This window comes from Pararge aegeria, chromosome 4, assembly GCF_905163445.1.
Source record: "Pararge aegeria chromosome 4, ilParAegt1.1, whole genome shotgun sequence".
Taxonomy (NCBI): domain Eukaryota; kingdom Metazoa; phylum Arthropoda; class Insecta; order Lepidoptera; family Nymphalidae; genus Pararge; species Pararge aegeria.
In genome coordinates this window covers 886,597-908,715 of record NC_053183.1, presented here as the reverse complement: position 1 = coordinate 908,715, position 22,119 = coordinate 886,597, and the positions used below count along the sequence as shown (strand labels likewise).

At 33.7% G+C, this 22,119-nt stretch overlaps 6 protein-coding genes across 6 annotated transcripts; 3 read left to right on the top strand and 3 right to left on the bottom strand.

The window, feature by feature from the left end:
* The first annotated feature begins 764 nt into the window (after positions 1–764).
* Positions 765–7,365, top strand: LOC120637943 (vesicle-trafficking protein SEC22b-B). Its single transcript, XM_039910016.1, has 5 exons — positions 765–1,007; positions 1,657–1,766; positions 2,119–2,239; positions 3,573–3,771; positions 4,702–7,365. Exons 1-5 carry the CDS (start codon positions 933–935, stop codon positions 4,848–4,850), a joined length of 654 nt encoding a protein of 217 aa, XP_039765950.1. The 5' UTR covers positions 765–932; the 3' UTR covers positions 4,851–7,365.
* A 1,339-nt stretch (positions 7,366–8,704) lies between these two features.
* Positions 8,705–11,447, bottom strand: LOC120623320. Its single transcript, XM_039889281.1, has 4 exons — positions 11,211–11,447; positions 10,967–11,095; positions 10,625–10,774; positions 8,705–9,639 (listed from the first exon to the last, which is right to left on the bottom strand). The coding sequence occupies exons 1-4, from the start codon at positions 11,271–11,273 to the stop codon at positions 9,547–9,549; spliced, it is 435 nt and encodes a 144-aa protein (XP_039745215.1). The 5' UTR covers positions 11,274–11,447; the 3' UTR covers positions 8,705–9,546.
* A 203-nt stretch (positions 11,448–11,650) lies between these two features.
* LOC120637746 (nudC domain-containing protein 1) lies at positions 11,651–13,961 on the top strand. Its single transcript, XM_039909733.1, has 2 exons — positions 11,651–13,046; positions 13,433–13,961. Exons 1-2 carry the CDS (start codon positions 11,810–11,812, stop codon positions 13,921–13,923), a joined length of 1,728 nt encoding a protein of 575 aa, XP_039765667.1. The 5' UTR covers positions 11,651–11,809; the 3' UTR covers positions 13,924–13,961.
* On the bottom strand, positions 13,941–16,778 carry LOC120637747 (box C/D snoRNA protein 1). The gene is made up of 5 exons (XM_039909734.1): positions 16,583–16,778; positions 16,156–16,432; positions 15,158–15,476; positions 14,882–15,034; positions 13,941–14,555 (listed from the first exon to the last, which is right to left on the bottom strand). Exons 1-5 carry the CDS (start codon positions 16,630–16,632, stop codon positions 14,173–14,175), a joined length of 1,182 nt encoding a protein of 393 aa, XP_039765668.1. The 5' UTR covers positions 16,633–16,778; the 3' UTR covers positions 13,941–14,172.
* A 1,240-nt stretch (positions 16,779–18,018) lies between these two features.
* Positions 18,019–19,381, top strand: LOC120623322 (PAXIP1-associated glutamate-rich protein 1). The gene has a single exon (XM_039889283.1). The coding sequence runs from the start codon at positions 18,094–18,096 to the stop codon at positions 18,550–18,552; it is 459 nt and encodes a 152-aa protein (XP_039745217.1). The 5' UTR covers positions 18,019–18,093; the 3' UTR covers positions 18,553–19,381.
* On the bottom strand, positions 19,360–21,900 carry LOC120623321 (mitochondrial mRNA pseudouridine synthase Trub2). Its single transcript, XM_039889282.1, has 5 exons — positions 21,659–21,900; positions 21,238–21,429; positions 20,631–20,847; positions 20,232–20,368; positions 19,360–19,657 (listed from the first exon to the last, which is right to left on the bottom strand). The coding sequence occupies exons 1-5, from the start codon at positions 21,780–21,782 to the stop codon at positions 19,407–19,409; spliced, it is 921 nt and encodes a 306-aa protein (XP_039745216.1). The 5' UTR covers positions 21,783–21,900; the 3' UTR covers positions 19,360–19,406.
* Between the last annotated feature and the right edge of the window lie 219 nt (positions 21,901–22,119).

Here is a 22,119-nt window from a genome sequence, read left to right as displayed (position 1 = left end):
ACACCATTTATAACTCAAGAACGGCTGAACCATTTTATGATATTTGATTTTTTGGATTCCACTTAGACCGGAATAGGATAATAAGTATTTAAAAATTATATAGTTATTATAACATTCATCAAAAAAAAAAATGACCCGAGTTCGCCGGGACAGCTATTTATTTAAAAAAAGTCCAAAACATTTTGCTGGATGAACCTTTGGTGTGTAAGTACATATGAAAGCATAGCGTATTTATGAAGATACTCCATCAATTAACTATTTGGGCTGCCTAAAGTAGGTATATAACTACTTAATTCTTTAGATTTTATTTATATTTCATTACAAGTCAGTCTTTATACTGGCATGCAATATTAACGGGCTAACCTGTTAGGGTATGGCAGTTATTAGTTTTAGTTAGTAGATGTATATTAAACATACCCCTAATTTGTGTCTACCCGACATCGTAGGATGCTCAATCGCTTGGTAGCACGTCTGTGTCGATAGGGAAAACTCCCACCAGTCCAGATCAGAGAAAATTCAGAAATTATAGATTCTCAAATTGCTTTCCACACCATCATTATCAACCGATTAACAGCCCAGTACTAGGACGAGTATCTTATCAGATAAGGGTAAAGGTCGTAGTCCACCACTAAGCCTAGTTTAACTCTCAGTCATTCAGGTCATGATGGTTTCATATAAAACATTGAGAAACAAATACAACACTAAAACTAATGTCTCTGTCTCCATACCATAGACAAGCTGACGTGTTGTTGTCCTGTCACTGTCAATCGTCTTGACGTGTAAGTGCAACTGTCTGTAAATTTGTGAAATCGCTTCAAATTCACTGTTTTCCAATTTTTAAATAATGACAAGGAAAAAAATAAGCTTATTATAAAAAAAAACGAAGTGTATACTGTTGTTAAATAAAAAAAAAGACTTATTCAACCGGCAATATGGTTTTAATGACGATGATTGCTCGTGTTGTAGACGGGCTGCCTTTAGCGGCTACAATGCAAGATGATGAACAGGTAACTATAAATTCATGAGCATATGTTTATCATTAATAGAATACTCCACGTCTAGAACCACAAATTAGAAAATATTTTCACGCACGTCTATCAGAAACATGTTTTTTTTAGTACAGAGTTGGGTAATTTTGCTGTCAAAGTTCCAAAGAGATTGGGATTTTATCAGATTTTTTTAAAATTCAAGTTCAATTTTGGTTTTATATCTCACGTTTGTACCACTATGCTAAAATTACTTTGATTTTCCAATGTTGAAATGCTTAGTCTCTATTTAAGATCATTTATTATTATTAATATAGAGTAAGGATAGATCAAGTAAAGAAAACCTAACAAACCTATCTATGGGGGATATTGTTAGGTGCACAAAAGTGACTTGTAGGTTTCAGCAGAGTATGCTGCCAACACAGTATTAAAACCTCAGTCTCAAACAATACAGTGAAACAGTTCTCATAGTGGACAGACCACCCACCTGGTAATGACAGGCATCCCTCTCAACAAATACAATACAATACTACTGACCTAATTTTCTACAAGAAAAAAGGCATAAAATCCTATTCTCTGGTAATCATCAAAGTAACCAACTTGGTAGTCGTTTCATTTTGTTACACTGTGTTTAGTTTTTGTTTTTAATTTTATTTGCGGTGGTTTTCAGAGTGGATGCAACGTATTGGAGTATCAAAACCAAGCAAAAATGCTGTTTAGAAAGCTAACCCCCCAGTCGCCAATACAATGCTCCATCGAAACTGGGCCTTTTCTCTTCCAGTGAGTTGTGCTTGTTGCTTTTTTTTTATTTTCCTTATTTAACATCACATTAATATTATGTTTAACTCATAGTCAGCGCTCAAGTCTTTGGCTGCTATGAATATACTGCGGCACAGCCTATGACTTGCTTGGACTATATTAAATTACCCACAATTCATTATATTAAAATTTAGCTCTGAATGCAATTCTTTCATGTGTTCAGCACTAGATGTAACTTTACAGCTGTATACTCCAATAGCTGCTAAACAGCTTTAAAAGTATCTGGATTAAAAATTCCACACAAATTTAGTCTCTGTAATTAGCTATTGAGTAACCTATTATGTTTAACATGACCATTTGCTTAATTTTTTAGCTATTTGATAGAGAATGAGATATGCTATCTAGTATTGTGCGAGCGAAATTACAGTAAAAGACTAGCATTCAGTTACTTAGAAGAAATTGCACAAGAGTTTTACCATCAATACGGAAAAAGGGTAAGTTAATCAAAAAAAATATAACTTTAAGTTAAGCACTAAAAAAAGAACTGGATTATCATAGTCTTCAACAGCTATTCTATTCGCATTAGTAATTGAAACCCTATAAATAAATATATAGTCGTATTTTTAATTAGACGAAGCCAACTGACAGTAGCTAATGTCACTTTGTAAAATAAGAGCACGCGGAAGATCACCGATGAGATGGACGGACCAAGTGAATGCCACAATCGAGGCTCCTCTACATGAATGCGCAAGAAAGGCATCCGTTAGAGAAGAGTGGCGAAGTATTGTCAAGCGAGCCACAAAACCCAGATGACGACCACGACCAGTCTGTCAAGACTGAAACGACTAAGAAGAAGAAGAAGAAAATAATGTTGCCATTTTTAAAGTAATAGTGATGCGTTCTGTTTTCTTTCAATCAGATGAATGAACAATGTGTGTAAATAGTTAGTAATTTCAAAACTATAAAAGACTATTATTTCTATTTTATAATAAAATTGTATTAAAGTGCTCTGATATAAGTTACTAACTACAACCAGTTTTTTGTCGGCTTCTTACAAAACGCGGCGCGGCGACTCATTCGCCTTCATTAATTCAGGAGTTTTTTCAATGATTCACTTTGTCACAACACAATTTTTATTTCATCATAAACTGACAACACAGTAAACGTCAGTTGACTTCGTTTAATTAAAAATACGACTATAGGAATAATGAGCAAGTTTTATTACAAATTCTTACATTACTTTTGGTCAGGTTTTAAGATATCTTGTATGCAAGATGTTTCAGTGTTATTTGTTAAGTATTAATTTCTTAAGGCTTTGCAATGATCAAATAATCTCTATTCATATAGGCCTATCACAGGCACTTATATACATATTTACATAATTGTGTTATGGTAACTTAGTTCGACAACTTAAACCTAAAGCTATGAGGGTTTCTTATGTGCCCTAGTCTAAGAGGAGCCCACTTAAACATTTTTATTGTCTTTGGAATTCGAAAAAAATAAATTTGTAATATTTGGCAATGTTCTGTCAAAATTTAAATCGTTAATTACTTTACTTTGTAAGAAACAAAGGAGTGTTATAATGAAATTCAGTACAACATTAAATAATCAATTACTTGTAGCTTTGTTCTTTTTTATTTGTTTCTGTTTTGTTCTTGTGTGCAATAAAGTATTTTTGATTGATTGATTGATGATCATTCGTTTGGATGATATAATTGTTTTTATGTCATTGGGAGTATTAATGTTGGCAATTAGCTAACCTTTTCAAAATCTTTTATGGAGGATTTAAAGCATGGAAAAACATAATGATATTGAATATACTTCCAGGTGAACACAGTAACAAGGCCTTACACGTTCATAGAGTTCGACACGTGGATGCAGCGCACACGCAAGCAGTTCGCCGAGGGCGGCGCGCGCGCGCGCAAGGCGGGCGCCGCGGCGCAGCTCGGCGGCCAACTGGGAGACGTGCAGCGGATCATGATGCAGAACATCGACGACGTGCTGCAGAGGGGGGCCATACTTTCAGGTCACTACTAAAGTCTTTTTTTTGAAGTTATACTTCTCTGGCGGCGTTAGGAAAACTCTATCGGTAAATTTATACGATGTAACGAAATGCGCGCGCACATGGTTACACGATTTTAATTGGATTAAGTTAGTCGCGAAACCGAGTGAGAGGGGAATATATCGTCCGCCAGCTCACTTTTTCCGATCAGCGCGCTTTTTCCGATACAGTCATAAAAAACCGACACCCTGAAGTTAGCTATAGTCGACATTTTAGTTTTAAGAACAGATCAAAGTCTGCGGGCTCAAATTGTGCTCAATTTGTTGGAATGTGTTCAATTGATTCAATTGTACTAAAATTTAAAATTTTAATCTTCAGTTAAACTTGGTGGTCTGATAATGAGATATCTAGATTATGTGTTATAATAAAACTTTTATTATATTAAATACCTTTTTTAGTGTCGTTTTCACTACAAACGTCAAATAAGGCGTAAGATAATTTTTTTTTAAGATTTTTATCTTGTTAGGCACTAAAGAATTACTGTCCATAAATTAGTTTTAATATATGTATGAACACTTTGTAAGTACCTGTGATAGGCCAACACAAATAAAGGAAATTTGGATTTATACAAATGAAAGTTGAAATCTTAATTTATTTATATACTTTATTTGTTTAGAAAAACAAAAAAAAAGAACAGACACTTTAAGCAGGTAGTAGGATACAGAAGGCGGCCTTATCGCTAAGTAGCGTTATCTGCCAGACAACCTTATTATTAGGAAAACTAAACACAAACAAAAAGGTAGGGTACACTTAAAAAATCCAAACTCGTATTACAATCTCACATCGTACAGAGCCAAAATGGCGTCATCGAAATTGGGTTAGCGATAAAGCGCTAGACTTAAAAAGCCAGCTATTTTGTTGATTGAATATTAATTTTAGTTTTATTACTTACAGAGTTGGACACAAAAACGCAGAATCTATCAATGATGTCACAGAAGTACAAGAAAGACGCCGTCTATCTCAACACAAAGTCTATGTTAGTGAAAGCGACAGCTGGTGCGGTTATACTGCTTGTATTCGTTCTCTACTTCTGGGTGCTTTAGACCAGCCCTTGATGAACCTGAATGTTGATATTATACCAAATTTGTTATGGGAAGTTCTTCGGTTTATTTTTATCGATCGGCGGCCCAATAATCTGTCAGTTATGTATATAAAGGCACGAGTTTTAAACTTTTTGAATAGTATAAACGAATGCATGGAATTCAATAGTTATCTGCTTATCGAATTAAGTTCATATTCGAATGTGTATACACTAGAATAAATGACCGGGACGGTAACAGATACCGCCGCACGCATCACGTCGGTTGACTTGTATATAGGGTATTTCTTGTGCTTCGAATCCATAATTATTTTCTTCAACAATAACATTTTTTACCAATTTAAAGTAGGAATTTACTGGGTCGCCGTTCCTAGATAAAATAAAAGCCGTATATAATCTCGCTCAATGATGTTATAAGTGAAAGGCGAAGTATGTTTTGTGGTCTCTAAAAGCTGCACTATTGGGCCAATTAGCCTACTAGCTACTACCAAGCCACGTAATGCAAGTAATTGTGTATTCTTGATCTCGAAAAAATACACGCAATTATACATGATGCAAGGCTGAGAACTCAAGCAAACTTTATAGCTCTGACTATGCTTACCTTTAGAGTTAAAGATGTATGATCGTGACAGACGAAGATAAACTTCTCTAAGCTTACGCTTACATGTGCTTAAAACTTTAATACCATAAGTTTTGCGCGCGTCTTCGGTTATTTGGCTTTACACGCTTTATAATTCTCAGCCTAGTATTTCATGACGCATAACATCATTGATCTCACAGATAAAGGAAAAAAGATAGAAAGACCACAACATAAATGTACTTAAACATTTGAGAGTCAATAATCTGACTAAGAAACCCGACATTAAGAGCAACGGGCGTGACCTAAAAATGCATACAAAATTCAACAATTCAGTGAACAAATTAATACATTGGATTTAATTACTATAATAAATATAAATTAAGGGGGGGCGAGTTCGTGTTATGTGTGTTTTAAGTAAATACATATCACTTGCATCAACGATGGCGGAAAGAATCGTGCTGAAAGTTCTCCATAATGTTAAAGGTGTGTGAAGGTCACAAATCCGTCCTGGGCCAGTGTATTGGACTGCAGCCCTTCTCATTTAGGATTTAGGGAGTAGAACCTTGCAATGCAGTAGGCCGGGAATGGGTTGATATGATGATACACTACATACTAGGATCAATATCAAATCAAATCAAATCCTTTTATTTGCATAAAACATTGTAGGTATACATGTTTAGTCATAATATATGACATGCAAATCTTAATTTAAACAAATTCATTTATGTAATAATTAATAAAACATCAAATCACGCTATACTTGTCTTTTTGTTGCAATTTGAGTGGCTCAGTGAGTCTCTGACGCTTATTGCCACTATGACACTTAAAAATCAATCCAAAAATATCCATTACAAAACTCGACATTTTATAATACTGATTGTCAGCTTCACTTAACAACATATTATTTTGAGCCTTATACCAGTATAAAGCTTGTGTGTGTTCAACCATGTATACCGACCCTCTATCTTTTTTCCTTAATCTGTGTATTATATATATTCCTCTGTTACCATCAAAGTTTCATAAAATTATTTTTTGAACATGAAATCTTCTAAATAATTGTACATAATGCATAAAAAGCATGATAATTGTTTATTTATCAAAAACCTTGTTGGTAACATGTTATTTCATATATAAAAAGAAAGTTGTTATTGTAATTTATCCTGTAGTTGTAACCTTCTTAAAATTACTTCCCTCTTCTATCTTTTAATGTCCATCACACATTTGGTACAATAAGAACCTAGAGTTAGGTTCAAATACCTTGTTGACTGACTTCTGTTGTCCCTATATGATACCCACATGCATTCCATCGCAAATATTTAGTTTATGATACATAAAAAAATTATAGACAAACAAACTTTAAAATAGAAAATTATAAATACAACATGTAACTGAATTACGAAAGGTGTTTAAGAGTGCGCATAAGTATATTTCATTAGGAATCACCATATTTTAATGAAGCATATTTCCGGACATAGGGCGGCTAGGACGTGTTCCTTGCATACCCTGCGAAATGTTGCTCTGCTTATACAACGTATTACGAAATACTGTTTAAAGGTGCATAAGTATATTTCATAAGAAAAAAGTGTTTACTTAGGACAACCCTGTTGAAGATAAAAGACCGACACGTGCATAGTACCTTCGCTACGCGACTGGTACCTAATGTGGCAGGAGTCACTATATTTTACTTTTGCATATGATGTTAGGGCTGTATCTGATTTCTTTCAGTAAAAACTATGGCAGTGGTTTAATCATTAATTATTAGCGTTTCGGTTCCACAGATAAGTCTCAGAGACAGTGAATAATGTACCTCTAAAGCCTCTGAAGTATTATATCGGTTTTCATTTACACGTTGTATAGTCGCTTAGCAACAACACGCTCAATTTGAATTACCCAAGTTTTCGGGAAACACAAAAAAACTTTCCTATCACCGAACGGCCGATTGGCGGAGTGGGCAGCAACCCTACTTTCTGAGTCCCAAGGCTGTGGGTTCGATTCCCACAACTGGGAAATGTTTGTGCGATGAACATGAATATTTTTCAGTGTCTGAGTGTGTAGAGTGTATCTGTATAATATTAGTTTTTATGTATATTATTCTATGGGGCTAGGTGGCGATATGTATAATGTCGTAGTATATTTATTTATATAGTTATTAAATTATGCAATAATCTAATATGTGAAAATATCATCAATATTGCTAAGAAAACCCTTCCTATTTATCATTATAGACAGGTGTACCATGCAATAACTTTTTACAGTGATAAGAGTGCTGTTTAATTCACTCCTTAAAAACGATGTTTATTTGACTAGCGCGCAATTGTTATCTAAGCGACAATGTATAATGGGTGCCAATTCTGTTTTACAAAATCACTAAACTAACCGTATAACCGTACTAATTTTAAAGACCTTGGCGCAGTGGTGAGCGCTGTGGCTTTAAAAGTTAGATCCCGTCTGAGGCAATTTGGGAATTTATAGTTTATAAAGTTTCTTTGGCAGTGGTGACTTCCTTTTATCTCCATACAAAATATGCGATGAGTTGACAACTGTCGCTATAAAATTACGCGTTTAGTATTAAGAAGAGTTGGCAACTTTTTATAAGAGTTAGTCAATCGGGTGATTCGCATCGTTGCTAGTTACTGCCCTACCGACGAAGACATGCCGTCACGCGACACGCGTTCCCGTAAGATACGCGTAAAAACAGAATAGGGGTATAGGTAACAACTGCTACACCTCCTAATATATAAAATATAACTGGTAAGCCACTCTCTAAGTAGAGAGATTGCTAAACTGTAGTAAAATGTAAATATTTTTTTTCTCTTATAAATAGATAGGCACTATTTTTAGACTGGTATTTTGTGTGACAGAATTGGCACCAATGTAAAATATTTTCCACATGCTTATTTTGGTTTTCCCTTTTTAACTAGACTAATCTCTAAACGTGCTACTATAGAAAAGAGTTAGTTTAGAGCACACAAAACATCACGAAAGTTGAAAAGGTATGCACCTGTTGGCGTGGACAGGATAAACGTCCATGTAAGGAAATGTACATCGCTCCTTTAAAACTACTGAACAATTTCAACTTGAGTGATGAGATCTACTTTAAATTTGCTTACTTAAAATTAAACCTAACCCCGAATATTGAAAAGAGTGGCCTTGTGTTTTCTCAAAAGTATTTTTGAAATAATTACTACTCCATACAACCAACTTTAAATTTTACAATGTTCTTAACAAAAAATTGACTTTTCAGTATTCGGCTGTAATGAAATAACAGCTTGATAAAATAAGATTTTTGATATGCAATTTAATGCCAATCTTTTTTTTTAATATTAAAATAGTGTGAGGATGGTGACGGAATGTTGTAAATGTTAATGTCTTGTTGATAATTGTATTTATTTAAGATGTAATAAATATGTATTCTTTGCAGAAACCATGCTTTTTTATTAATTGTACATTGTTGTAATCAAATTATAGACATTTATATGCGTTAACAATAGCTTTGATTTCATATCAAGAGTGAAAAAGACCTGTCTGAGTTTAAAATTTAAAAAAATAAACATATTTTACTCTTTAATAACACATATCCATTCTGATCAAAACAAATTGCTCTCCAATAATACAACCTGGAGTTTGTATCCTCTATTGCTTAAAGGTTATTATATCTTAGGCTAATGTTATATCGGGTTTTAATTTATCAATACTTTACTCCACCTGAAAGCATTCAATGCTTTATGGTATTTCAACATCTGTCTGGTTTATGGTGGCGGGAGTGCGCGTTTTTCGGATTTCATGAAGTTTTGGTTTTTAATTGTCTATTTGTAATAGACATTTATAACCAAAGAAGAGAAAAGAGTGCAGAAGTCCATAGTCTTTAGATGCAGAGGATGTCTTTGGTGTTCCCAGAAGCTATGGAGGGCGGAGGCATCAATAATAACAAGGGAAACCGGGATTTGATGTGTGAAATTGTCGAGTGTGGTTGTTTGGAATCGAAAATATATGGGATTTTCAGGACGCGCCTTTTTTCACTGACCAATTATTAGAGATTGATAGATATATTATGTCTACTGAAGACACGGCTGTATGGTTATATACCTTTTCCTTTTGAAAGAATAAAGCAAAAAAAAAATTATGATCTGTTGTCCAGCTGATGAGCTAAATGTGAGCTTGTTGTAATTTTCAAAGCCTCATTCAGTCTTATTCCTGTAGCCGTATCCAGCATCTAAAACAGAAAAGTGGAAGTGTAGTGACAGCGAACACAGACAAATAATTTCACCCTTTGTATGTGGGCATGGCTAGTGTGTTAAGCCTCATCATCATTAACCCACAACGAGAAGGTTTAAGGCTGTAGTCCACCATGCTGGCACAGTGTGGCCTTCATACTGCAACACACTTTCAAAGATTGTTTCAATCATCATTGTTCATTTCAATACACTATGATATGAGATGATGAAAGTGCAATGGCCCAGAAACTGTTGAGCCCCTGGTCCCCCTATAGCCCCTGGGCATAATCATGAAGGCCAAATAATAATTGATTGACTAGAGTATGCTACTTGAGCCCATCAACCAGCAATTGTATATCTTCTAGGCAAGAGAGGTCAGCAGCACGGTCAGGAGACAATTATATCCCTGGGGAAAGGATAAAAATGTATCTTCTCCCACAGCTTTATCTACTCTCGGAGCACTTACGCACATCTTTTATCTATAAGAAAGTTGTGTTAGTTACACCATTTATAACTTAAGAACGAAAATCTTACAATATTTGATTTTTTGGATTCTTTTTAGACCGGAATAGGATAATCATTTTCTAGCCCTGCTGGGGCCAATAATTTAGACTAATGACCATTTTCTCTAATAAATGAATGAAACACAAGGCAATTCCTAAGTAACAATGTCTAACCAAAGATTCATACATTTACCTATTCAACAGGTTTTCAATAGGCAACTCATATAACCTAACTTGGCTATAATTCTTGGTTATTAAATATTTTTTTCATCTATCCAACTATCAGTTTAAAAGTTCCTTAAACATTATACACCACCTATCCACCATCGTCACCTAGTGTTGTTAGTCATTATGTAAGAGTTTGTGAATCGGTTTCATTCCCTATGCATCACCAAAGTCATAAGAAATCTGACTTAAGCGTTTCCTAAGTTTAGTGAAAATGAGCATTAGAGTTATAACTAGGTAAGATAGAATAGAATACCTGTATTATTTTAGCAAATAAGACTGGTTTACTAGTCCACTGCAATACACCAAAGATCTGCACCACATAAGGAATGACTGTAGAAGGCACTGGACTTGTCACATAAACCATGGAAACTCGTATTTTTGATTCATCACCTTTGCAATCTAACTAAAAATAAGATAATGCTAAGATGCTGTTGTATTTTAAAGAGGAACTGAAAATATTACTACAAACTTGATAATTCTAGCAAGACATGTCTGTCCATAGCAGGGACCCCAGGGAATAAACTGATATATGTGACAATTCGCACTACTCAAGTTTTACCTACAAATAGTTGGAGACAGAAAAATTAATTCTTACATCCTGTAGATAAAATCGTCCATTTAAGCTTTCTAATATACCAATGGTGCGACAATTTAGAACTGTTTCCTTGTGCTCTTCACATTTTACCAATAAATTCCTAATTGCGTTATGTGTATAGAAATCTCCCTGAAATAACACACAACACAATTAGTAAATAAATCATTTAAAAAAAATGTATGAAAGCTATAACCTAATCGTATGATGATTAGGTTGAATTTAAAAGAAATCTGCTTTTATGTACCTGAGATAGCAATTCGGAATAAAATGGTAAGTTACAATATTCATTGGTATTCTTCGCACACATTATTATACAATGAGTAAGTTAATTCTTTTTTTAACATTTCACCAATACCGACAATAAATCAGTCACTATCCTCCACTGGCCAGAATATAACTTACAAGAGCTTTTAAATATACAATTACTATATAATTACTATGCAATCAACCTTCTCTGTCTACGCAATCAACATACAATTTGAAAATAACTTTTTTTTCCCCGCCCTTATATCATTTTTTTTATAATAAACTTGCTTTACGGCCCTGGACTCTTGCCCACCGAATACTTCTATTCATAGCGACACTATTTTATCGTGTCTAACAACAGTTTGTACGTCACAGACTAGAAAATGAATATGAGTGTTTCAAATGTTAGTACACTTAGTCTGTGGGTGTGTTCTACTTGTATTGTAGCAACGTAGGTACTCTGTGGTCACAACCAAATCAACAAACCGCACCACCATGGATGTTTATTGAAATTTGTAATAAGTAATTAAAAAAGCAACCAAATTCCAAAACTTTTAGAATAGCATTCAGATTATTTGCTTATTGGAAAACTTTATCATGCCGTCATCTATAGTGGAACTACGTCCAGAAAGACGACTGCTAGATCACGAATTCGAGGGATATAAGTTAAACCTGCAAGCTCTGCCTCATTTCTGTTTTGAATTAACTTCTCCCGTCGACAGGTTGTATCCCGATGAAATACAGTTTTCTTTCGTCCACGCCAAACTCTTCGCACTTCATAACCACTTAATTTTAGACTTTTGGGACCACCAATATAACTTGTACTACGTGGATGCTTCACAACAAGTATGTAATGTAACATTTGATAATATCAACGGTACATTCCAAACTGCCGTCGTTTACGATGTTCCCGCGCATGTCGAGAGACGCTCCGGGCATTTTAACCTATGTCTTGTGTTTCCTTCGATCAGCTTAGCGGTGATAAGCGATGGTACAGGTTACATACATATTGTCGACACAGGGACCAGGAACAGGCCTGCAGGAGACAAACAAAAATGGAATACTTTGTATTCAAACTTAGTTCTTGGTGAAGGTAAATATTTCACTGTTATTGATGCTCGGATACAAGATACAAACAATATGGAAGTACTACATTGCCTATTACAATCAGTAGAGCAAAAGGAAAAGCATTTTGACTCTATTTTGACATGGGTAACGTTTGAAAACAATGGTCAGTCATGGAAACTAAAATCAACAAAGCAAATTCAAGGGAAAGGAATAGTTCATTATGCAGCTTTAGAAACTACTTGTACAGCTCTTTATGTGGCTTCTGATAATTTATTTAAATTTACATTAGATTCTGAAAAAGAAATTGTAGTTAAACCAAAGGATGAGCCAAAACCTATAATTTATACTTGGCTGCAAACATCTGATGATGTAACAATAACTCTGAAATTGCAAAGTAAATTTGATAAAAAACAAATATTTGTTAACGTCACACCATTGGCAATAAAAGTAAGTTACGCAGGTAAAGAATTTCTGAATGGTAAATTAAGACATAAGGTTGACAGTGAGCTTACAACTTGGAATGTGCAAGATGATGGCCAAGTTGATATTCTGATAACAAAGTCTGAGACTATGACTTGGGATGAGTTGATAGATGGAGGGGACAAAAATGGTGAACAAATAATTGATGCTAGCTTAGTGGAGGAGGTACATAAAAGATTAGCTCACTTATGCTCAGAGACTGAGGTCATAACTGATCAACAAGTGCCTGGGCTTAATACACAGGAGTTGGAAGAATGTGATGCATCTGAGGAGGATACTGTTTTGGGTATGGATTATTTTACATTATTTGAACATTGTATAGAAGCAGGCGTTACTTTGCAGAAATCCATGATACATTATCAAAATTAAGCTTAATTTGCTATACTCCGCGAAAAGCAGGAGAATCTGTGTGGTGTGATATATAATTTCTTCAATCCTTATACTACACACCAAACAGATCCTCGGCAATACACCCTCTACGCACGTTTCGCTCCGAAACTGGAGCATCATCAGATGTTGACTTAACAATTATTCATTGTAATTCTCCTGCTTTTCGCGGAGTATAGCAAATTAAGCTTAATTTTGATAATTATCTGAACATTTATATAATTACAAATTATTCTGTATATTTATTTAGACAAATAAGATCGGTTTGTTTTGTTTTGGTTTCAGTACGGATGGATACAATCAACCATGAAATTACTCACAGGATTTCACTCAGTGTGCACCAATACCTATTCAACATTAAACTAGAAACCCATGAAGTGCCAGCATTAGCCCTAAGACATGATGTAGATGCTTGTTTATGGCAACCATATGCACAACTTATAAACACAGAAACCTGGCCTATGAAACATGATGGGACTCTTCTGGCATTTGGTTATGTACAGTCATCAAAACAGAATAGAAAGTTCATTACATGCTCTCCAAATTTTATGTACAGTGTGGTCAGTGAAGCTTCACGCCATATATTTATTTACAAGAGCAGTTCTAACCAAGACTGTCAGTTACGAAGAAGATCTGAAGGTATAATGAAGAACATAAAAATTGGTCAACAACATGTTGTGAATATAGATAAATATGGTGAAGTTTTAGGCATTAGTGCTACAAATGAATATTTATTTGTTCTAACAGAGACCACTTTAATAGCTATAGGAGTTTAATGGTGAATAAATATGTGTTTGTTTGCTTAAACTCTTTATTTAATTTTTTGTTTGGTATTGACATCTTGACCATATATATAGGGACAACAGTATACAATTATTAATGGGCGCATACAAATATGCGTGATTGAGATAACATTATTAAAGGCCCGAGGAGGCAAATTGAAAAAGTAGAAATTTGCTAAATTCATTCTTTCTCAGGCAATGTACAGTCAAAAAGAGGTCATAGACATGTTCCAATCTGTATGGTCATGTTTTTATTTCAACTTCTTCACCACTATCACTTAAACTTTCTTCAGACGAATACCCAGTTGTAAACAAAAGATTTTTGGGCTTCTTTTTCTTTGCTTCTTTGATTTCTTTTTGTATCTCTAATTTCTTTTCCTTGGCGATCTTCTCTGTTAGTAAGATTTTTTGCCTTTTTCTCTGATGGTAGTCATGTGGGGAATGTGGGTTGACAAAAGACTTAAAAACTTCTTTATTTTCTGAAATTTTTTCACTGTTTGCTTTACTTTCATTTACTGGGAACATTGACATTTTTGCATTTTGTTTCAACCTATTATTTATATCAATGTTTTCTTCTTCCTTAACACCATTATTTTCTTTACTTGCACCACATTCAAAGTCATCCTCTGCAAAGATTGAGAACAATGATAACTAACTATTCCTACCACAATTAATGTAATGTAAATGAAACAATATTTGTTTGTCCTTACTATTCACCTAGTTAGGGTGTAAAATAAGCAATTAACTTGATTTTTGGCATAGAGTTAGTTGAAATGACAGAGTAACATAGAGTCAACATTGCAGCTTTGAATACTTGTCTAGCAATGGCTGTCTAATGAACAATTTAACCCATACCATACCCAGTGCAAAGCCACACAGGCACCTTGGGCTACCTTTTTCAAAGTGTACTAAAAATAGTTTGTACAAATTAGTTGAGTAATAAAAAAAATACCTGGAGTTATGATATCAAAATTGTAAGCATGGTCCTTGAGCACAACAAAAATGATTGGGAACTCCACAATACATTTTCCTGACAAGTTCTCAGCTAGTGATTCTGTTGTATCTAATTCAAAGAATTTTTTGGCTGAACCTTTGAGTTTTTCAGCTGTAAGAAACACAATACTTTAAAGTTCAACTAAGTTTTCATTACACATATTTTTACTGCTTCCTCTTTACAGGAATAAATTCTTAATTATCTTTATTGATGCAACAAAAATGCCATTCTCACCTTTTAACAAAACTTTAACACCACTAAATCCAGCAGATTTATAATAGACCAAGTCTTTTGATCCTTCAAAACCTGGGGCATTTGGATTTAAAAACTTATCAAGCAGCTCTGATAATTTACTCTTCTCTGTACATATTTCGTCAACAAACTTCAAGGGCTTGGCTTCAACGTTAGGGAAAATCCATTCTACTCTCCATTGTATCTGATTTGTTTTGTATATATATTTTGTTGTATTTATTTTGTGTCTAGTAAAATTTTGTGAAAGGAATTGGAGGACTGTTCCCCTATGCCTTGCTGCCAGTTTTAGTTTGTGTAAATGCTGAAATAACATTATTGTAACTTAATTGCGTATATCAACTTTTTTACAGTAAAATCTGTTAAAACAAAGTGGATAAAAATACTACACCACTAATATACTATTGGCAAGTGTTAAGAAAGTTGACTTTTTTCTAAATGATACCTAGTTTTAAAAAAGAAGATTGTTATTTTTATATGAATAATTGAATGTATCTTAAAAGGGTAAAATGTACTCATTTGTGGGATACACCACTAATATACCATTGGCAAGTGTTAAGAAAGTTGACTTTTTTCTAAATGACACCTAGTTTTAAAAAAGAAGATTTTTATTTTTATATGAATAATTGAATGTATCTTAAAAGGGTAAAATATACTTATTTGTGGGATTGGGTATAAGCTTTTATAATATGATTCCCATGGTAATTTTTGACCTAACAATGCATACATTTAGAGAATGTGTTAAAACACATTTATTACAGTGAGGTTACTATACAATTGATGAATTTCTTAATGACAAGGTTGTTTGGAAGCATCTGGCTCCGCTTTCATCTCTCACAAGATTATTTAAACGTGCTTATATTAGACCTACTTGAAATAAATGAATTTTTAAAAGGTCTATATGGAAATCCATCCATGGAAATCAACAATTTCTTGTGTAGACCATATGTAACTTATTTTGTAAAAGTTTTTCATATACTTACAATAGGTAAATCTTTATCAATTCTGGTAAAACGCTTTTTTTCATCTTTCTTCACAGCGTAAACAAATCGTGCGCATTCCTCTAACAACCTATAATCGCTAAGCAAGTCTGTGTCAGTGAAATCCTTCATGTATATGAACTTTGTGCGGTCCCTCGTGCCGTCACACTCAAGTTCTTTCTTGTGTATCCTTACACACTCCAGACAGCATGTCTTTACTTCGCATTTAGGGCACGTGTAAATAGCTTCATTGGAGCCGCAAACTTCACAATCGCCTAGTCTGGAATTTAAAGTTTAAAATTTAGAGAAATAAATGGTCAAAGGGACCTCTCCCTTCGACCATTTATTTCTCTAAATACAAGCCAAATTAATTAATTCATGGCCAAATAAATATTTGAAATACTAACATTTATTAATTCTTATTACATACCTTGAAGGGTTGGATATTTCATTATCCGATTCGCTCTCCGAGGAGGACATTTTTTGCAATTTGGTTTACATTTAATATTTTTCTTTATTTTATATTTCAGTTTACTATATACCTATTTGTAATAACCTAGAAAATAAGCGCAAACTAAATTGAAAATACACAAAATGTGACAACTGACAACTTGACAAGTGGTCACTGACTAGAGATGGGCTTAAACGTTAAAAAATAATAATACTGCTAAATGTTAATGCTAATAATAATTAACACTTAAAATAAGCTGTTATTTTTAGCAACTGTTAAATTTATCACAGACATGATTGTTACATAATTAATTCTCAGATCCTTCATACTTTTATTGTAGTAGTAATGAAGAAGTCTTTATTTAACACTAATTAAATATAACATTTTCAATTTCGACAGTTAGCAGTTAGTTAAATCAACTCGACTAAATAACAATCTATCTGACTGAACAGTGAACAGAAAATTGAAAACAATTCAATAGAGAGAGACGGAACGAACATCATTGTCATCACGTCCTTTCCTTTCCTTTGTTTCGACGTCCTGCGCTGCGGCCTGCAGTATAAATGGAGACAAATATATATACGGCCGTGTCACCGCGCAGAATACATGTACACTGCTCCGCCATTATTTTTATCTGTGTTCGTAAAAGTTGTGACTTGTGACTAATAGATTTAACAACTATATTTCAGATATATGTCAGGTATATTTTATATCTCAGAATTTATTTAACAGGTGTTGACAATAAAAAAAATTTGCAGCGTTAATTAAGCAGCTTATTAATTTTAGACCCATCTCTATCACTGACGTAAACCGTATCTGTGCAAGGCACTCACAATTATTATTGAAAATTGAAATATATAGAGGTCAGTGTGCAATAGATAATTGTACATAATACAGTATTAGAGGCAGTTACAACATCAAATAATAAAACGGATAAAACTTATAATACTTGTCATTTGTTACTATCTGCATCCACTCGTGCAACCTTAGTATTGAGTGGACTAATTTGAAACCAATAAACCTTTTTTATCACCTACCGCTTAGTTAATTCGGAAAACTTTAGTCTCAAGAAAGAATCTGCAATTTATCATATTAATGATTTTGCAAAAATACTAAGTACCTATGTCTCCTGGAGGGTCGAAGTGCATCCGCTGAGGCGGGCCTCATTACAAATACCTATGTCAAAATTCTACTAGAGTCTGTACTCTGCAGTGCTTGAAATATGTCGTCAAAAATTGTTTATATCCTCTCTAAACCATATTTTAAACTGTTAGGCTGTTAAAAATCTGGGTTGTCACTCAAGCAAAATAACACAAACTGTTAACACAACAGGCTTGGCTGTACACTTTTATATCGTCGCTGGTCAGGGATAAATAAAAAAAAATTAACTGTCACTTTGACATTACGCACAAAAATCAATTATCAAACAATTCTTTAAAAAATACAGACACTATAAGATTTATAATATTTTCTTTCTATTTGAACTAAAAATGGGATCAGAGCTTCAAGGAGATGATTGGGAGCTTGCGTGTTCAGAAGATGAATTATCGAAAAGCGGAGTTTTTATCGGCAAAAATTGGATGCCAGATCCAAATGAATTAGAAGAACTTTATAAATCTATCGAAAAGTCTGGTACACTAACTCTTGAGTGGAAATGCCCTGGAAGACGGGCACCATCGCCTGTACCTGTGAGTAAGGAATACCAGGCCGATGTACCGACGTCTCCGATACGTGAGGAGAAATCGGACTTTGACTTCATGGACGAAGTAAGTTCACTCAGATTGCGGGTTCGCAGAGAAGGAGAGGATACGCTGCGAGGATCAGCGAAAAAGAAAACAACCTCTTTCGATGGTATCCTTTCTAATATGATCAGGCATAAAAGAATAGAACAGCTGGAGAAACAAGCCAGCACTCCTGCTGCTAATACACCATCTAGTAGTGCTAGTTGATAATTTAAAGGAAATTGCTTTGGGTTTATTGTTTTTATGATATGAGTGTCTTCTCTAAAATTACCTAGGAAGAAAAGGGAGAAACTTTAGTCACTTACAAAATAAGATAAATGTTCCTCCTTTGATTCTGTTTTTCTTGTCTTTACAATTAGAAAGTAATGGATAAATTAGATTTTATATGTTTTGTTTCTAAAAGCAATAAAAAATCATGAATCATGCTCAGTAGTGTCTAATGATTTTTTATTTCTTGTGAGAGGCCTTACTCACATAAATTATACTTTTGGACACACTTAAATATATATGTGTACACTGCCCTAGCCACATATTGAAGGGTTAAAAAGCAAGGGTTACACCTCATCATAAGTGCCCACAGCATTAACATGAGCTGAAAATAATTTGCTAATAACATTCAAATAATTCTGATTATATTAGTTATTAATTTAACTGTACCATTATTTGAAGCTCATATATTTAAGTCAAGCTTCAAATAAGGTAAGTAAATAAATAGTGGTTGAATTGTTAGGTAAAATGGTTGTAATAAGTTTTATCAAAATTGAAATAAAATAATAGTATTCTACATAATTCTTATATATGGCTAATGGTGCATTGCCACAGTGTGTCAGCATATAAGCAGGCATTTCAGAAAATTGCATCTAAAATAACTTATTGTTATTGATGAAACTCTTTTTAAACTGATTACTTACATATTTCTTAAATGCCATTTAATTTGTTTCACATATTATTGAAATGATAATTAAACAGAAAGGTTTAGGTTAAAGAAGTAAGTTACACATTAAACAATTATTATTTTTGTATAAAAGTTGTCTTTATTTTATTTTTCTGATGTTTTATATTTAAATAGTTAATTGTGCTGATTTGGGTCTCAATAAATTCTCATTATCTTCTAGTATCTGCCTACATTGATCCATATTGTTTAAAAGATGTTCCATCTGCCAATGTTTCCTCAATAGCGCGAGCGGAAGGGTAAACTTGCCTTGCCTGATGCACTGCACAGCTGTGCAATGTGCTACTGTCTTCAGCTGAACTCCCAGATCATGAACTAGGGTCCACAGATATTTATCATATTCATTTACTGACTGTATTTCTGAAAAGAGTATACATTTAATGTTAAAATACTTAAAAGTTATACATGTAGTCTATATTCTATAGATCTACCAGATAGATAACACTATAACAGGAAACCTAAAACCATAGAGGATATGCACAGGGTATGCACATGATATAAAATGAAGAAAATCTCCAGTACGAGTTATAAAAAACTTAATGATAGGCATTGTAAGAGTTATAAAAAGCCTACCTTTAAGTATTTATAGCTCGTACTGGAGATTTTCTTCATTTTATATCATCTGCATACCCTATGCATACACTTGAGTCTTTTATACTAATGCATTAATCGACACGCTATAAAAACAATTAGACTACATATTTATATCCACTACCTAGATTAGAGATCATTGGACTATATTGATCATCATCATCATCATCAAATAGAGAGATTAAGAAGGTTTAGAAAAGAGAACAATCCTGAACCTTTGTAAAAGGGTAATAGATAGTTGGTTGCTAACTATGACGTTTTGTCTTCAGGTGACATTGATACATAACAATATCATAATTATCAATCAATATTTTTTTGCATTGTAAGAATATGATAAAATTACCTAAAGTGAAGTTTGGCGGATCAAAATGTACACATTTAATTCCATAAATAACTGGAAGTTTACTGTTGGCGGGCCTCAGCAAACCTTCTGATGCAATATCATATGTTGTTTGAGAGTCCATGTGCAGGCCTGATAACCTGAAATCACAAGCCATGATTTAATATTCAATAGTTGAGGTTATAAAAAATCTCATAAACATCTGTGTGACTAGTTGATACAAAAAGGCAATATAAACAAGAATTTAACTGTACTATATGCAAATTGCTTGTTACAAGAACCCTCTGCATTATCATTTTCATAAAAGATACTTCTCTGATTTCATCCAGTTATTTGTATAGAAATAATTGGGTTTGAAATTTTTAGGAAGCATGTAACTGAATGACACCTTGATCTACTTACTCATACATAGTTTTCTGATGAGCAGCTTGTATGTGAGCAACAACTCTGTCAATCTTTGCACGGGTAACATGGCCAAATGATGCCCTCTCAACTGTTTTCCCGTTCCAGAAATAGGTGTCTGTTCCTTTACCTAACTGGCCATGTACTTTAAAAGCTCTAGTAGGCCTAGCTGTGTTCAGCAAGTATGTTAGTTTAGTTCCATCATTTATGCCTAATACTGGAAAAACCAAAATATTTTTTTAATTACAGAAACCACTAAAAGTCTATGTACACACATATAACATTTTATAATAGAATTGACTAAAATAAACAAGGCATTTTAAGGATCTGCACTCATACATATAGTTTATATACCATGCATGTCAAAATTGCTTTGCTGCTTCATTTCAAGTACCACAAAGTTCTTGAATGGCTTCTGGAGTGAATACTTTCATATCAACATTCAAGAGTTTTTAGGCATCTTGTATGCAAGTATGCTCTAACTTGGGCTGCATAAATACTTGCCTCAGGTATAATTACAATCCAGAGTGATATTTTTTTTAATTTTCATAATTACCTACATATTAGAAGCTAAAGTTACTAATGCTATTACAAAAGTGTGACATACACAGCACCCCACTGCTGAATAAGCCTAAATGTGTAGCCCAGCTGCACCGGATGTCTTCATGTATGTATCTGGGACCACAGACTAAGGGATCATCAGCATAATTTGGCACCAATTTTACTTCCATGGGGGCATTTGTTGGGCCTACTATCTCAACTCTTTTCTCCAGAGGCCTGCCTGGTAAATCATTTAGTTCTGCAATAAAAGGATTTATGAAATTAGATCTTAATACTAAAATTGGAACTTAAAAATTATTTACATAATAGACATGTTAGGAAAAAATGAAATGTAAATGCTTTTAACGACGACGATACGACAATGGGGTTTAGCTACAATTGTGTCGGAATCTCAAGATTTCGCAAGTATACTTGCAAATAGTGAATTTATATATTTTACAGGAATAATAAACTAAACGAACGCTAACCTCGACACAAATGTGTGACAATAATATGCTGCACTTGCCGCACGGATACACAGGAAGGTTTGTAAACACAAATGAGTCCATTTAGAGTCTTGTAAGCAACAGCAGCATTTCTTATTTGAACCATTTTGTCTTATCCCTTAGTTTAATTTTACATATTTTGCATTATTTTCAATGTTTTAAAGCTCAGTTTTACAATTTAATTCACATATGTATTTTATGACACTTGACAGTTCACAGCTGCTTATTTTCATCTAATAAATTAGCTCATGGCTCTAACTTTGAGTTCTAGTAAATTTTTTTCATTGCTGCACAGTGAGCAGTGTTTATATCGTCATCGACTGTGAATTAAGTTCTAACTGCTTTGTTTTTCAAAGGTATTAATGTATTAATAAATCCACTGAAATTAAAAGCAACTTTTGTGTTTACGATTAATTGAATCTCTTTAGAGAGTTGTTTTATTT

What these genes read in the sequence shown, in the direction of transcription:
- LOC120637747 (XM_039909734.1), bottom strand. Translation starts at nt 16,632, where the DNA reads ATGTCCTCCTCGGAGAGCGAATCGGATAATGAAATATCCAACCCTTCA. An exon ending in TTGATAAAGATTTACCTATT is followed by an intron (nt 15,477 to 16,155) that starts GTAAGTATATGA and finishes ATGTTATTTCAG; the next exon opens with CATTTACACAAACTAAAACT. An exon ending in TTTTGATATCATAACTCCAG is followed by an intron (nt 14,556 to 14,881) that starts GTATTTTTTTTA and finishes CAATCTTTGCAG; the next exon opens with AGGATGACTTTGAATGTGGT.
- LOC120623322 (XM_039889283.1), top strand. Translation starts at nt 18,094, where the DNA reads ATGGGATCAGAGCTTCAAGGAGATGATTGGGAGCTTGCGTGTTCAGAA.
- LOC120623321 (XM_039889282.1), bottom strand. Translation starts at nt 21,782, where the DNA reads ATGGTTCAAATAAGAAATGCTGCTGTTGCTTACAAGACTCTAAATGGA. An exon ending in TGTCACACATTTGTGTCGAG is followed by an intron (nt 21,430 to 21,658) that starts GTTAGCGTTCGT and finishes CTTTTATTGCAG; the next exon opens with AACTAAATGATTTACCAGGC. An exon ending in ATTCAGCAGTGGGGTGCTGT is followed by an intron (nt 20,848 to 21,237) that starts GTATGTCACACT and finishes TGGTTTTTCCAG; the next exon opens with TATTAGGCATAAATGATGGA.
- LOC120637746 (XM_039909733.1), top strand. Translation starts at nt 11,810, where the DNA reads ATGCCGTCATCTATAGTGGAACTACGTCCAGAAAGACGACTGCTAGAT. An exon ending in TGAGGAGGATACTGTTTTGG is followed by an intron (nt 13,047 to 13,432) that starts GTATGGATTATT and finishes TTTTGGTTTCAG; the next exon opens with TACGGATGGATACAATCAAC.
- LOC120623320 (XM_039889281.1), bottom strand. Translation starts at nt 11,273, where the DNA reads ATGTGTGCGAAGAATACCAATGAATATTGTAACTTACCATTTTATTCC. An exon ending in GACGATTTTATCTACAGGAT is followed by an intron (nt 10,775 to 10,966) that starts GTAAGAATTAAT and finishes TCTTATTTTTAG; the next exon opens with TTAGATTGCAAAGGTGATGA. An exon ending in TATTTGCTAAAATAATACAG is followed by an intron (nt 9,640 to 10,624) that starts GTATTCTATTCT and finishes TTTCTGTTTTAG; the next exon opens with ATGCTGGATACGGCTACAGG.
- LOC120637943 (XM_039910016.1), top strand. Translation starts at nt 933, where the DNA reads ATGGTTTTAATGACGATGATTGCTCGTGTTGTAGACGGGCTGCCTTTA. An exon ending in ACCATCAATACGGAAAAAGG is followed by an intron (nt 2,240 to 3,572) that starts GTAAGTTAATCA and finishes ATATACTTCCAG; the next exon opens with GTGAACACAGTAACAAGGCC. An exon ending in GAGGGGGGCCATACTTTCAG is followed by an intron (nt 3,772 to 4,701) that starts GTCACTACTAAA and finishes TATTACTTACAG; the next exon opens with AGTTGGACACAAAAACGCAG.